This window comes from Oncorhynchus keta, chromosome 4 (assembly GCF_023373465.1).
Source record: "Oncorhynchus keta strain PuntledgeMale-10-30-2019 chromosome 4, Oket_V2, whole genome shotgun sequence".
Taxonomy (NCBI): Eukaryota; Metazoa; Chordata; class Actinopteri; order Salmoniformes; family Salmonidae; genus Oncorhynchus; species Oncorhynchus keta.
In genome coordinates this window covers 15,470,916-15,483,761 of record NC_068424.1, presented here as the reverse complement: position 1 = coordinate 15,483,761, position 12,846 = coordinate 15,470,916, and the positions used below count along the sequence as shown (strand labels likewise).

The window sequence follows — 12,846 nt, the reverse complement described above, 5'->3', positions numbered from 1 at the left end:
TTGAGAACTATACTTAGGTAGCTTTTTCCCACTGGGTTTTTGTGGGTAGTTGCTTTCTGTTTTTGTGTCTGCACCAGACAGAACTGTTTCGGTTGTTCTCTCTGTTGTTTTGCTATTCAGTGTTTTGCTATTCAGTGTTCAAATTATAAAGGATGAACACGTACCACGCTGCACCTTGGTCCTCACCTTCTTCCACCAACAGCCGTTACAGATAGACGTAAGGATATAATTGAATCGTATTATTATATGTAGTAGAAAGTGATGGGTTAGCATAAGCCTACATAACCAACCCATAATGTAAAATGTAACATCCATATATGGCCAGCTATGTAAACTTTAACATTGATTTATCCTGCAATAGATGTTGTTCAATTTGTAACATGCATTTTTCTCTTCTTCTAATGCTGCTTAAGGGGAAAGTAATCTAAAAGTAACCGAATGTAATCAGATTTTATTTGGGTAATCCAAAATATAATATATATAGTTTTGGTAACCCAAAATTACATTACTGATTACAATTTTGGACAGGTAACTGTAACGGATTACATTCATAAAGTAACCTACCCAAGCCTACTATTCAAGAGGGACATTTTTTAAAGTTGTATGTTCAAATACTCTGCGTGGAGTGAATCAGGCTTAATTATGAGTATTCTGTAGGTTACTGTATATTTACACAAAAATGTAAACAAATGTTCCCTGGTTATAAAAGATGTTCAAACGGCTCAAATAAATGGTGTGCTGTGCAGGTTAAGGTGAGGGGGGAACCCTGGAATAATGAAAACAGGGCTCCCTAATGTTTACACGACAGTTACATTGTTGAAATCTAGAGACAGACGTCCTTGACATAAAAAGTACGCGTTAAACTTTTGCTTGTTCTATGTTTACTGTTGAAAATACAGTAGACCATTCAGTCCAATGACATTACAACAACTGGTCGACTATCCAATGGCACACTCGAACGTCCTGGATCCAGGAATTAAGTGGCGGTACGCAATTGGAGGAAAGCTGATGATGACAGCCAATTAGAATGTGGCAAGTCAGTGTATTAGCCTGATTTCCGAAGTCTTTATCTAGAATCCACAAGCCAAGTATCAGTTTGTAACCCCACTTCAGGATTCAAAAAATATCTACAGAGATTTCTATTAATACACCATTTTGGTGACTTTCATCAGCTAACGTTACTAGTTAAAAAGGAGAAGTCTCACTCGTTGCACGGGTAGCATTCCATTGGAAAAGCGGACAATGAGAAAGATAGCGCTGCTACTGATTGTGGGACTTGGCGTTGTCCACTTTGCCACTGTCATCCGATGTGAAGCTGATGGTAAGTAGCTAGCTGGCTACTTTGGGATGAATTAAGTTAACCAGGAATGTTTACTAAGCTAGTTAGGTAGTTGGCGTTTCCTCTAATTATAACAGCCAGACAGCTCTTATTAACGAGCTAGTTGGCTGGCTAGCTAGCTGCTAACTTGACTGCTGGCTAGTTTATTTTTTTAATGTTGTGCGAACATGCGTGTATTATGTTATGTTGTAGCGTGGCTTTGTTATGTTACAATGCATTCCCAACTTTGTTGTCCAGTCAGACTGTCGTTGCTACACGTTATGTTTATTTCACTGTTTTGTTATCCATGGTGTTGCAGATGTCGAGGAGGAGGAGGAGGGTGGGGATGAAGAGGATAAAGAGGATAAAGGTGACGTAACAGAGGTGAAGGATGAGAACGGAGTGTTGGTCTTGAACGACGACAACTTCGACATGTTCATGGAGGGGAAGGACACCGTGCTGGTTGAGTTCTATGCACCATGGTAAGTTTGCATAAAGGGATAGTTAAGAAAGTCAATATTTGGCAGTCATTGGAGATGTGTCCATCCGCTTTGTCTATTGTGCAATTCCTGGTAGCTGACATGTAGTAGGAAAAACAGGCTTTAATCTCAAATATGCATGAGATATTTGCACTGTTTTTTTGTTTGTTAATATTCCATCAATTGACACATGTAATCAGTTTTCTTCCCCTCCCAGGTGTGGCCACTGTAAGCAGTTTGCTTCAGAGTATGAGAAGATTGCCCAGACTCTGAAGGAGAATGACCCCCCTATCCCTGTGGCCAAGGTGGACGCCACCAAGTCCAGCTCCTTAGGGAGCAGGTTCGAGGTGTCTGGATATCCCACCTTCAAGATCATGAAGAAGGGGGAGCCAGTGGAGTATGATGGCGCCAGGAAGGAGCAGGGTAAGATGTCTACTAAGGAGACTGATCCAGTCAGTACCCGAGTGTCTCTTTCAGCCTTTGACAAGTCTGCATTGTCCGCTTGTTTAGCTAAAGCAGGAACAGACTATTAAACAGGCTACTATAATGTTGTAACTGTGGTTTGTCTTGTGGCTCGAGTGGCTTGTAACCCACTTTCAGTTTCACCACAGTAACATTAGTAACTGTGGTTGTGTTTAAGACATTGTGGCTCGAGTGATGGAAGTGGCCCAGCCGGACTGGAAGCCCCCTCCAGAGGCCACCCTGGTGCTGACCAAGGACAACTTTGACGAGGTGGTCAACAGCGCTGACATCATCCTGGTGGAGTTCTATGCCCCATGGTAGGTCAGTCCCCCACAATGTTTAGGATGCATCACAGTAGTCTAGAGTCACATCCTCCTCTCCTCTGTGTCACCTGCACTGAGTTATGAAATTCAATCTATTATGGCCTTTGTTTTCTATCTGGTGAAGGAGCGGAGGAGATGAAGTTGAAACAATTCTACTGTGAAGCTTCATGAATGTTATTCTTGACTTCTGAAGCTTCATAGTGCTGTTACAACTTCCCCTCCCATATTTCACTTCTAATGACATTTTTGCAGATATTTGGATAGTTGACCCCCCCCCCCAAGAAAGTTGCTCTTGGGTCAAATGTCAGTACCACAACAGCTGACAGTGTGCGGTTGTTTTTTTGACTGCTATTCTCCGGTAGATGTTGGCAACAGTGAAAGAAAAGTCTGATGTTCCCTATGATGGAACTGGTTTTGTTTCAAGAACTTTTCTGGTGAGTGTTTTGCATTGACCTGTGTCATGTCTTGTGTAATCTCCCGAAGGTGCTCGCCTGTTATCACTAGGCTATTGAAAGGGGGGAAATGAAATACAGAAAGTTACCATTGTCAGGGCTGGCTGCTCTATGAAAATAAAATGCCCTTTCATGTAAAACGCAACACGAGTTATTCATGTACTTGAAAATAAAATATTTACTTTTTTACATCCTCAGAACTGTAGGCTAGTACTAGAGATGTACACGGTTAATCGGTTAGCTGCTGCATTTGACTGGTCATGCTTATCGGTCTATAGGTTCATTTGCATAATTTTGTGGAATTAAATTGTCACGTGTGTATTTTCGCTAGTCGGCATGATTTTTTTTTATTACATGCGCACAGCCTACAAAGCCTAGTTAGAGACGAATAGCCTACCACCTGTCAGACAGCATACAGAGCCTAGTTAGAGGAGAGGAATAGCCTACAACCTGTCAGATAGTGAGAGTAGCTCCTTAAAAAGTCTGTAGTCTACTGGAGTGAAACCTGCTTTTGTAAGCCCAGTCATTACGCAATAAATAACGATTGTATTTAGAATCGTGTTAACTTTGGTGGCCACGATTTAAAAAGAAGCTAATTTTATTTCTCAACTCGTAAGGCTTCTCCCATTCGGCTGCAGACTATAGCCTGCCTACTGTTGACTATCAACGCTTCACCCACCACTGCAATGTCAGCTTCAGGTAGTATAATTGTTTTAAACCTGGATGTTTTACTTTAAATAATGAGACGTCCTACCTTGCTTCAAATAAGACTTGCGAAAATCCATCTGTAGAAACGTGAAGACAATTTTATAAAGACCTGATGCCATGAACCAGCATTTCTCTCCAGTTCTATTGGTTTTCATATCCACTTTCTTTCGTGGTCCAGAAGCCAAAGGCACAATTCTAGTCATATTAGCAAACCATCATAGTTGTTGCTATTAGATTCCCCTTCTTTCTAAGTTTCTAATGGAGATTTTCATCTGTTACATATGGACCAGCTTGCCTTAGGTTCTCTGTTTTAGAACGGTGTGCTCCGCTAATTGTATTTGGGCAAATGTTTGAAAATAACTTATTAGCTGTTTCTTTACAGGAGTTGCATGTTCTATAATAGGCTTTATCCTTGTCACTGTGAGACGATAGGCTTGCTATTGTTGCATGTTTCCGTTAACCTCTTAATGAAAAATGTCTGGTCCTTGTATGCATGCATAGTATGGAAGAGGCAAAGTGTGAGGTTTTCACTCTTGACAAAATCAGTCCAATGCTTTTCTATGGGCTTATTTTGGTCTTGAGCTTTTCACCTGCCTTCCCGCCTTGGGACGACTCCCATTGTTAGGGCAGAAACATAAGCATCTCATTATACAGATCTCTGATTGTATTTTCTGTTGGTCACATCATTTGACTGTTTGGAATTTTTTTTTAACCAGTTAACAAGGGTCAGTTAGTCTGCAGAAAGGTTGACATAGATTTACATCCCTGGCTAGTACATTTTACAGTGCACAACAAACATTTAAAAGTGAATACTAATGTCTGTTTGGGTATACTTTTAAATATATATTTAACCTTTTAACTAGGCAAGTCACTTATGAACAAATTCTTATTTACAATGATGGCATACCCGAGCCAAACCTGGACGACACTGGGCCAATTGTGTGCCGCCCTATGGGACTCTCAATAACGTCCGGATGTGATACAGCCTATTTGAATAACCACGCCCGATTTCCCTACTCCAGGTGTGGCCACTGTAAGCAGCTGGCTCCAGAGTATGAGAAGGCAGCCAAGGCCCTGAGCCAGCGCTCTCCTCCCATCTCCCTGGCCAAGGTAGACGCCACCCAGGAGAATGACATCGCCAACCGCTTTGGGGTGTCTGGGTACCCCACCCTCAAGATCTTCAGGAAGGGGAAGGCCTTCGACTACAACGGACCCAGAGAGAAGATTGGTACGTCCACACTTCAGACTGTTTGTCACTACCCCATGACTAAATATATCTGCTAACATTATGGATTTTAGGACACGTCCCTTGTTAATGATATAGCCGACGGTACAAACTATTGTGCGTGTGTGCTCTCTGTAGGTATCGTTGACTATATGAGTGAGCAGGCGGGGCCACCCTCCAAGCAGGTGCAGACGGTGAAACAGGTGCAGGAGTTAATCAAAGATGGGGATGATGCGGTCATAGTGGGCGTGTTCTCCTCAGAGCAGGATATGACCTATGACCTCTACCTAGAGGCCTGTGAGTGCACATTCAATCAATTACAGTGACTTTGAAAATGTATTTGTCAGTGTTCATGATACATAGAATATTGCATATGATGTGTAGTATACAGAGGATATATGTAATCCATACTCCTGTCCTCCCAGTGCGTCCTTCTAATTCTAATGGAGATAGTTGTCATTTTCCCCTCTTTTCTCTCTTCCCAGGTAACATTCTTAGAGAGGACTTCAAGTTCCTCCACACCTTCAGTTCAGACGTGGCCAAGCTCCTCAAGGCCTCCCCAAGCCAGGTCGTCATGGTGCATCCTGAGAAGTTCAGGTCCAAATACGAGAAAGACTCCTATACACTCACCATCAAAGTAAGTCTGCCAACTGGTGTGTGTTTTACGTGCGTTACACTAGTCAGCTTTCTGTAACTCTCTGTGAAAGTAAGCCTTGTGATGGGGGGGTCTTCTATACAGTTACATATCACAATACTATTTTGGGAAATATTAAATCGATACTTTGACTTTAAACTTACAAATCGATATTTGGAAAAAAATGACATTATTATAAATGTTTTGCTAGGTAGAGTTAGCTAGCGCTAGACGGCTTTATCTGCGCCAAAACTCTTGCATTTTTCATCCTAAAGCTTGGGATCCATCATTCTTCATAGTGAGCCACCATGTTTAGCACTTATTTCTATGACTGATCAAAACTTGTTTTCTCATGCTCTGTTGTCTCTCCGCAGCCGACATGGTGAGCAATATATGTTACATCAAATCGTAATAAAATTGCAATATCGAATCACAATACATATAGTGAAACATATCAAATCGGCACCTAAGTATCTTTATGATATAGTATTGTGAGGTCCATGGCAATTCCCAGCCTGATTCACTGGATGGATGCCATTTATCCATATCACTGCAATATGCTAGGATATCTGAATCTAGCAGAATTCAATGAAGCATGCTTTCCTAACCCAAATAGAATTCTGCAATTATTCATGTATAATGTCCTGTCCCCCCCCCCCCAGGACTCCACAGAGGTGTCGGAGGTGCAGGACTTCTTTAAGAAACACATCCTGCCACTGGTGGGTCACAGGAAACAAAGCAATGACGCTAAACGTTACACCAAGAGGCCACTGGTTGTCGTTTACTACGGAGTGGACTTCAGCTTCGACTACAGGAAAGGTGTCCTCAACCTTTCTGATATTATGTGAATATTGTGGGTCTTCTCAAAATATTAAGCTGCGTAGCTTCCATAATACCTTGTTAGGCAGAAGGGCTAGAACAAAATACTGCACTCTCATTAGATCTCCCCGACCGGGGTTTGGACAACCTTGGCTTAGTTCATTGGAGCCTTTAGCGCAGGTCTAATTACCCCCATCTCTCTGTTCTAGCGACCCAGTTCTGGAGGAGCAAGGTTTTGGAGGTGGCTAAGGATTTCCCAGAATACACCTTTGCCATCGCTGACGAGGAGGACTACTCAGACGAGTTGAAGAGCTTGGGGCTCAGTGACAGCGGGGAGGAAGTCAACGTGGGTATCCTAGGAGATGGCGGCAAGAAGTTTGCCATGGAGCCTGATGAGTTTGACTCGGAGGTGCTGAGGGACTTCATCATGGCCTTCAAGAAAGGTGAGCTTGACAGCAATTGTCAATTGAAAGTATGTCAGAGGACTTTACACCATGTTGTATTGAGTTACAGATTAACCCGAGTTGAGTGCCTTGTCTGCTGCCAGCCAAACATCAATATGTGACAGGTCTTCATGGTCCTATTGAGTTAACAGGGTTGACCCAGAATTGCCAAGATTGTGCAATAGACTATACATTAGTGGTCAGCATGTCTGATCTTGTCTGTCCCTTTCTACAGGCAAACTGAAGCCCATCGTCAAATCTCAGCCAGTGCCCAAGAACCAAGGCCCTGTGACAGTAGTGGTTGGGAAAACTTTTGACGACATCGTGATGGATACCAAGAAAGACGTTCTGATAGAGTTCTACGCCCCGTGGTGTGGCCACTGTAAGAAGCTGGAACCTGACTACACAGCCCTGGGGAAGAAATACAAGAGTGAGAAGAACCTGGTCATTGCCAAAATGGACGCCACTGCCAACGATGTGCCTCACGACAGCTACAAAACGGAGGGCTTCCCCACTATCTACTTTGCGCCTAGCAACAGCAAGCAGAGCCCAATCAAATTTGAGGGTGGAGACAGAACCATAGAAGGATTTAGTAAGTTCTTGGAACAGCACGCCACAAAGTTATCACAGAGCAAAGATGAACTTTGAGAATCGCTCTTGAGTACCTAAACTCGCAACTGTGCAGAGTCTACAGTCCCAGGTGCCCTGGGGGAGCTGAGGGCAGAGGCTGTCAAACTCAAATGAACCCCTCCTACACCCTAGCCACTTATGCATAGACCTTAGAGGGTTGGATCAGAGAGCAAGATGGAGCTACCACCGTATTGTTTAGATGTATTCAACCTTCTCAGATCTCCTCTAGGACCTAGGGGAAGTGCCTGGTGGTTAGGGCCTAGGAGTTAGTGTCCCCAAAGAGGGCTATTAGTGAGTTGCTGTGATCCACAGATTCAGCTTTTGTTTTTTTTCCATGTCCAAAAGCATGTAAGCACTGTGTTCCAGATTTCTAAGTCTTTCTAAATAAAATGTTGTGAAAACTGATGTGGTGTTAGTTGTGTATACAGTTATGTACTGATTGGTAGCTGCATAATTCCTCTTCCCAGCTCCTCTGAGCTGTTCCCTTATGAAAAAAGATTGCAGTCATAGTGCAATATAACTGCAGTACAATCGTCTAACTGCAGTATGCTGCATCCAAAATAACACGTTTTTACTACAGTGATATTGTAGTCTAACTCATTGGAGGTTCCTCGGGAGGACTATCATCCTTAGTGAATTTCATAAATTATCATTTTTAGATAACCATACCAAATTATTGTAGGGTAGCACCCTGGTGTAAGCCGGAGGACAGCTAGGTTCCGTCCTGAGTTCATGGACTTCAAGACAACCTAGGAGGTGCATGCTTCTCACCCTCTTCAATAGACTTACACAGTAATTATGACAACTTCCGTAGGACGTCCTCCAACCTATCAGAGCTCTTGCAGTGTGAATTGACATGTTGTCTACCCAATCAAAGCATCAGAGAATTGGTCTAGTACTGAAAGCATACACTACAGATAGCTAGCACTGCAGTGCATAACATGTGTCAGTGTCACTTACTTAGCAAATGCAGCTAGCTAGTTTAGCTTACTGAAACACCCTGCTCAGAGGGATGCTATGTTAGCTAGCTGGCTATGACTATACAACACTAACTCTTCCAAATCAAGGTAAGCTTTTGGTTTTACTAATTTATTGACTATGGGGCCCGCCGGTGTAACTGCTTAATGACGACACTAACGTTACTGCATGATTGTAGTGGGTTTACTAACGGGTTAGTTCTATTAGCTATGCTGACTATGATGTTACTTTAGCTAATATGGTGACAACTCTGTAGGTTGTTTAGTGGTTTGGCTTGTTAAGGTTTTTTTGCAAGGTCACATAGAGCTGATGTGTTGTGCATTGGAGTCCACAAGTGAAAGGAGCGCATAAAGTAGATGCAAGAAGGAATACAACGTGGCTGCTATGAAACTGGGCTGTGTTTACGTGTGATCAGAGGTGTATTCATTCCGCTGATTCTGTTAAACATTTGCTTAAACAGAAGCAAACGGAACAAAACGGGGATAAACCTACATGAATTTGTCCAATAAACTCTTGCTTGCAACTGGACTAATGATTACACCCACTGTCAGCTAGATGCAGGCAATAGTGTGCAAGGCGGTATTGAATGTCACTGTCCATGTCACATCGAATTTGTCTTTAGACTTGTGTGCACTTACGTTGTAAACTTTCATTCATAGGCTAGGTTGTAGCAACATCATGATGGGTAAAGGGAAAAATTGAGTATCATGTCGTAGCTTAAACCTATTGCTGTTACATTTAACTGGGTAAATGGAATATGAATAGCAGTCATCCAATATGCTGAAATAGAAATAAGGCCATGTTTAAAAGAAAAAACGTCCTCCTCTGAAACGGCGCTGACTGCCACTGACTATTTGATTCATGTTGAAGACTGTGTCCCTGCAATTACTGCCTCCGAAATAAGTCAACTACAGTTATGGCACTTTCAAAACGGCAATATATATTTTTGAAAGGGTCATTAAAACTCTGCCCTTCGTGAAATAGTTACAATCTTTCTGATTGTGTTGTAATTGTGAAGTAATTTTGTGATTTTTCTCTGAGTGAAAATGTTCCCAGTTCAATAACTCCATGTGCGTCTCTTTATGTGGATGGCTGTCTGATGTATTACACCTTCAGCTTGGTAGCATAACTGACTGTCAGCTGGTCGAGATGGCTTGTTCTCAGAGGACGGTAGTTTTAGCTCGTTTGTAGAGCTAAATAAACGAATATAAAAGCTAGGTTTTAGCCAAAGTATAAACAACTGTTTCACATTTCCAATAGTCACTTTGACATTATTTAAATGTTATTTGGATAACCTGCACTAGCTATCTGCCATTCCGTACATCACGTGATACGCTAACAACACAGCTAACTTGTTTCCACGACTTAGCTACGATAGTTCATAACTTTAACCTCCGTCTCTCACATTACCCAAAGCCAACAGTACCGTAGTAGCCTCTGCTGGAGCAATCCTCGAATAGAAAGTAAATAACAGAACTGCTAAGAAATGCAATGCTAATTTGTGGTAAAGCCAAATCAACTATCAACACTTCTACCAAAGAGTTGTTTTTATAACTAACCCATGGTACTGCAATAAAAACAAAATCATCCATTTTTTTTGCTGTTAGTTGAGGGACCTCTACTGTCGTAATGTGGCACTGAAGACTACTGGAGTGCGAGTGTCTTCTATAATACAGTATATTGTAGTGACCTGGCCAGATCGTAAAGGAACAATTGTCCAGACAGTTGACTGAGTTTACGACATTTCCACTCCAGCCATTACCACGAGCCCGTCCTCCCCAATTAAGGTGCCGCCAACCTCCTGTGATGCTCACCAACATAAAGCAATATATTCTGCATATTTCCAACCAATTAGGGCACACGAGTTAAACTCATTCCGCCGAGTGTCTGCAGGTTTTTGCTTCACCCTTGTACTTGATTGATGAATTAAGGTCAGTAATCAGTAAGGAACTCCCCTCAACTGGTTGTCTAGGTCTTAATTGAAAGGGGGGGGAAACAAAAAACAGACCCTCGGCCACAGCCACGGGAAAAATCTGAACATCTAAATAAAAAAAACATTAATATTATATTAATAAAATATGTTTTACCCCTAAAAATAGTGCACTGGGCGTTTACTAGTATTAGCGGCCTGATATAGATGTCTGTAGCTCAGGGGGAAAAAATCAGCATCCCTACTTTGGCATAAAAGGTAGTTGTATAAAGTTGAGCTGACAGCCGTTTTGCACTGTTTCGCTATGCTTTTAGTCTTTTAGTCAATCTAGCATGAGTGCAATATTTTATTCATGTTGTAGAGTGTGTGCCCCCCAGAAAGCTATAACATTTCGCTTTCACCTGGAATTGTTAATTTATGTCTGAGAAAAAAAACACTTTTCAACCCATATGGTCTAGTACACAAGTATAATAAAACATAGAAGTAAGATTCTTATTTTTATTGTGAATGAATAAGCCTTTTCATACTTTATTTGTATTTATTTCACCTTTATTTAACCAGGTAGGCAAGTTGAGAACAAGTTCTCATTTACAATTGCAACCTGGCCAAGATAAAGCAAAGCAATTCGACACATACAACAACAGAGTTACACATGGAGTAAAACAAACATACAGTCAATAATACAGTAGAAAAATAAGTCTATATACAATGTGCACAAGTGAGGTGAGATAAGGGAGGTAAAGGCAAAAAAAGGCCAAGGTGGTGAAGTAAATACAATATAGCAAGTAAAACACTGGAATGGTTGATGTGCAAAGTAGAGATAGGAATAATGGGGTGTAAAGGAGCAAAATAAATAAGTAGGGAAAGAGGTAGTTGTTTGGGCTAAATTATAGATGGAGCTATGTATAGGTGCAGTAATCTGTGAGCTGCTCTGACATCTGGTGCTTAAAGCTAGTGAGGGAGACAAGTGTTTCCAGTTTCAGAGATTTTTGTAGTTTGTTCCAGTCATTGGCAGCAGAGAACTGGAAGGAGAGGCGGCCAAAGGAAGAATTGGTTTTGGGGGTGACCAGAGAGATATACCTGCTGGAGCGCGTGCTACAGGTGGGTGCTGCTATGGTGACCAGCGGGCTGAGATAAGGGGGGACTTTTCCTAGCAGGGTCTTGTAGATGACCTGGAGCCAGTGGGTTTGGCGACGAGTATGAAGCGAGGGCCAGCCAACGAGAGCGTACAGGTCGCAGTGGTGGGTAGTATATGGGGCTTTGGTGAAAAAATGGATGGCACTGTGATTTATATGTCCATATATAATTTTGAATCTGTTTAAGGAACACCTACCCAGAATATTTCACCTTCTTTATTACTTTACCAAACATATCATGACATCAGTGATAGTCAAGATCTGTTAAATTTGTCAATGTCTCAATCAACATTTGGGCTATTTAGACAGTGTGTGTCCCTTCTATAGACAAGGGGAGAAGGGCTATGCAAAGGCTTGTGTTTGTCGTCCTGAGCATATAATAAAATATGCAATGTCTGCCTCGGACGTAATGACATCTTTACTTATTTTAGGTTTAATGAAGTGTGTAGGTAGCATTCTTTATTGTAGAGCTATGAAAGTTGTGTATTTAGAACCACCCGCTCGTGCCAAATTCAGTGTTTGCTTTGCCATGTCTGTGCCTTGAAGCAGTCAAGCTGGATACATGTTTTTCTAAGGACTTTTATACAATGTTGCAGTGAAGTGTTATAACTGGATGTAATGATGCAGCCGACCACCAGAGGGAGGCAAATACATGTTTATTCGACAGAGGACGTTGACATGGTCCTAGGAAGGTCTGGATGGCTGTCTTATAAAATGGTGGGAAATCAATAAATAAGTAATGTAGACATACATATATTTTGAAGTAATTATAGTGTCTGATTTCAGAGACTGTCACCTTAAGAGGTTTTAATAATTAAAAACAGTATCTTGCAGGATTCAATTGTTGGAATTGTAAGCGTGGTTGCTCTGTCCCTTTCTGTGCAATTTGTTATTCTAATGGGATCCAGAAATAACAACCTTGTCCTCAAACAGTTACATCAAAAGGTGCAAAGTTATGGTCAAAGACACCAAACATCCACATCATATTAAATATTTTTCTTAATCAAATAACATGGAAAACAACCACTTTTTTGAGCAGTATTAATTTACTATCCTTACAATCGACTTAATGTAAATGTACATTACTGTATTGTACATAGGCTGGTCATCTAGTTTAGTACCTGTAGACTTTCCATCACCATGAAGAAAAACAATACAGTAATTGAGACATCAAATGGTTTGTGATAATGTGATGTTGGTAAAGCTTGGCGCTTGCAATGCTCGGGTTGTCGATTTCCATGGGGGAATTGTAAGTTCGATTCCCACGGGGACCCACCCACCCCTGGGGACCAACAAAAAATAGGTCTTA

At 41.7% G+C, this 12,846-nt stretch overlaps 1 protein-coding gene across 1 annotated transcript; it reads left to right on the top strand.

Moving 5' to 3' along the window:
- The first annotated feature begins 1,040 nt into the window (after window positions 1-1,040).
- LOC118369752 (protein disulfide-isomerase A4-like) lies at window positions 1,041-7,898 on the top strand. Its single transcript, XM_035754418.1, has 10 exons — window positions 1,041-1,321; window positions 1,638-1,800; window positions 2,015-2,220; window positions 2,438-2,576; window positions 4,765-4,970; window positions 5,106-5,264; window positions 5,453-5,604; window positions 6,264-6,420; window positions 6,630-6,863; window positions 7,099-7,898. Exons 1-10 carry the CDS (start codon window positions 1,243-1,245, stop codon window positions 7,509-7,511), a joined length of 1,908 nt encoding a protein of 635 aa, XP_035610311.1. The 5' UTR covers window positions 1,041-1,242; the 3' UTR covers window positions 7,512-7,898.
- The last annotated feature ends 4,948 nt before the right edge of the window (window positions 7,899-12,846 follow it).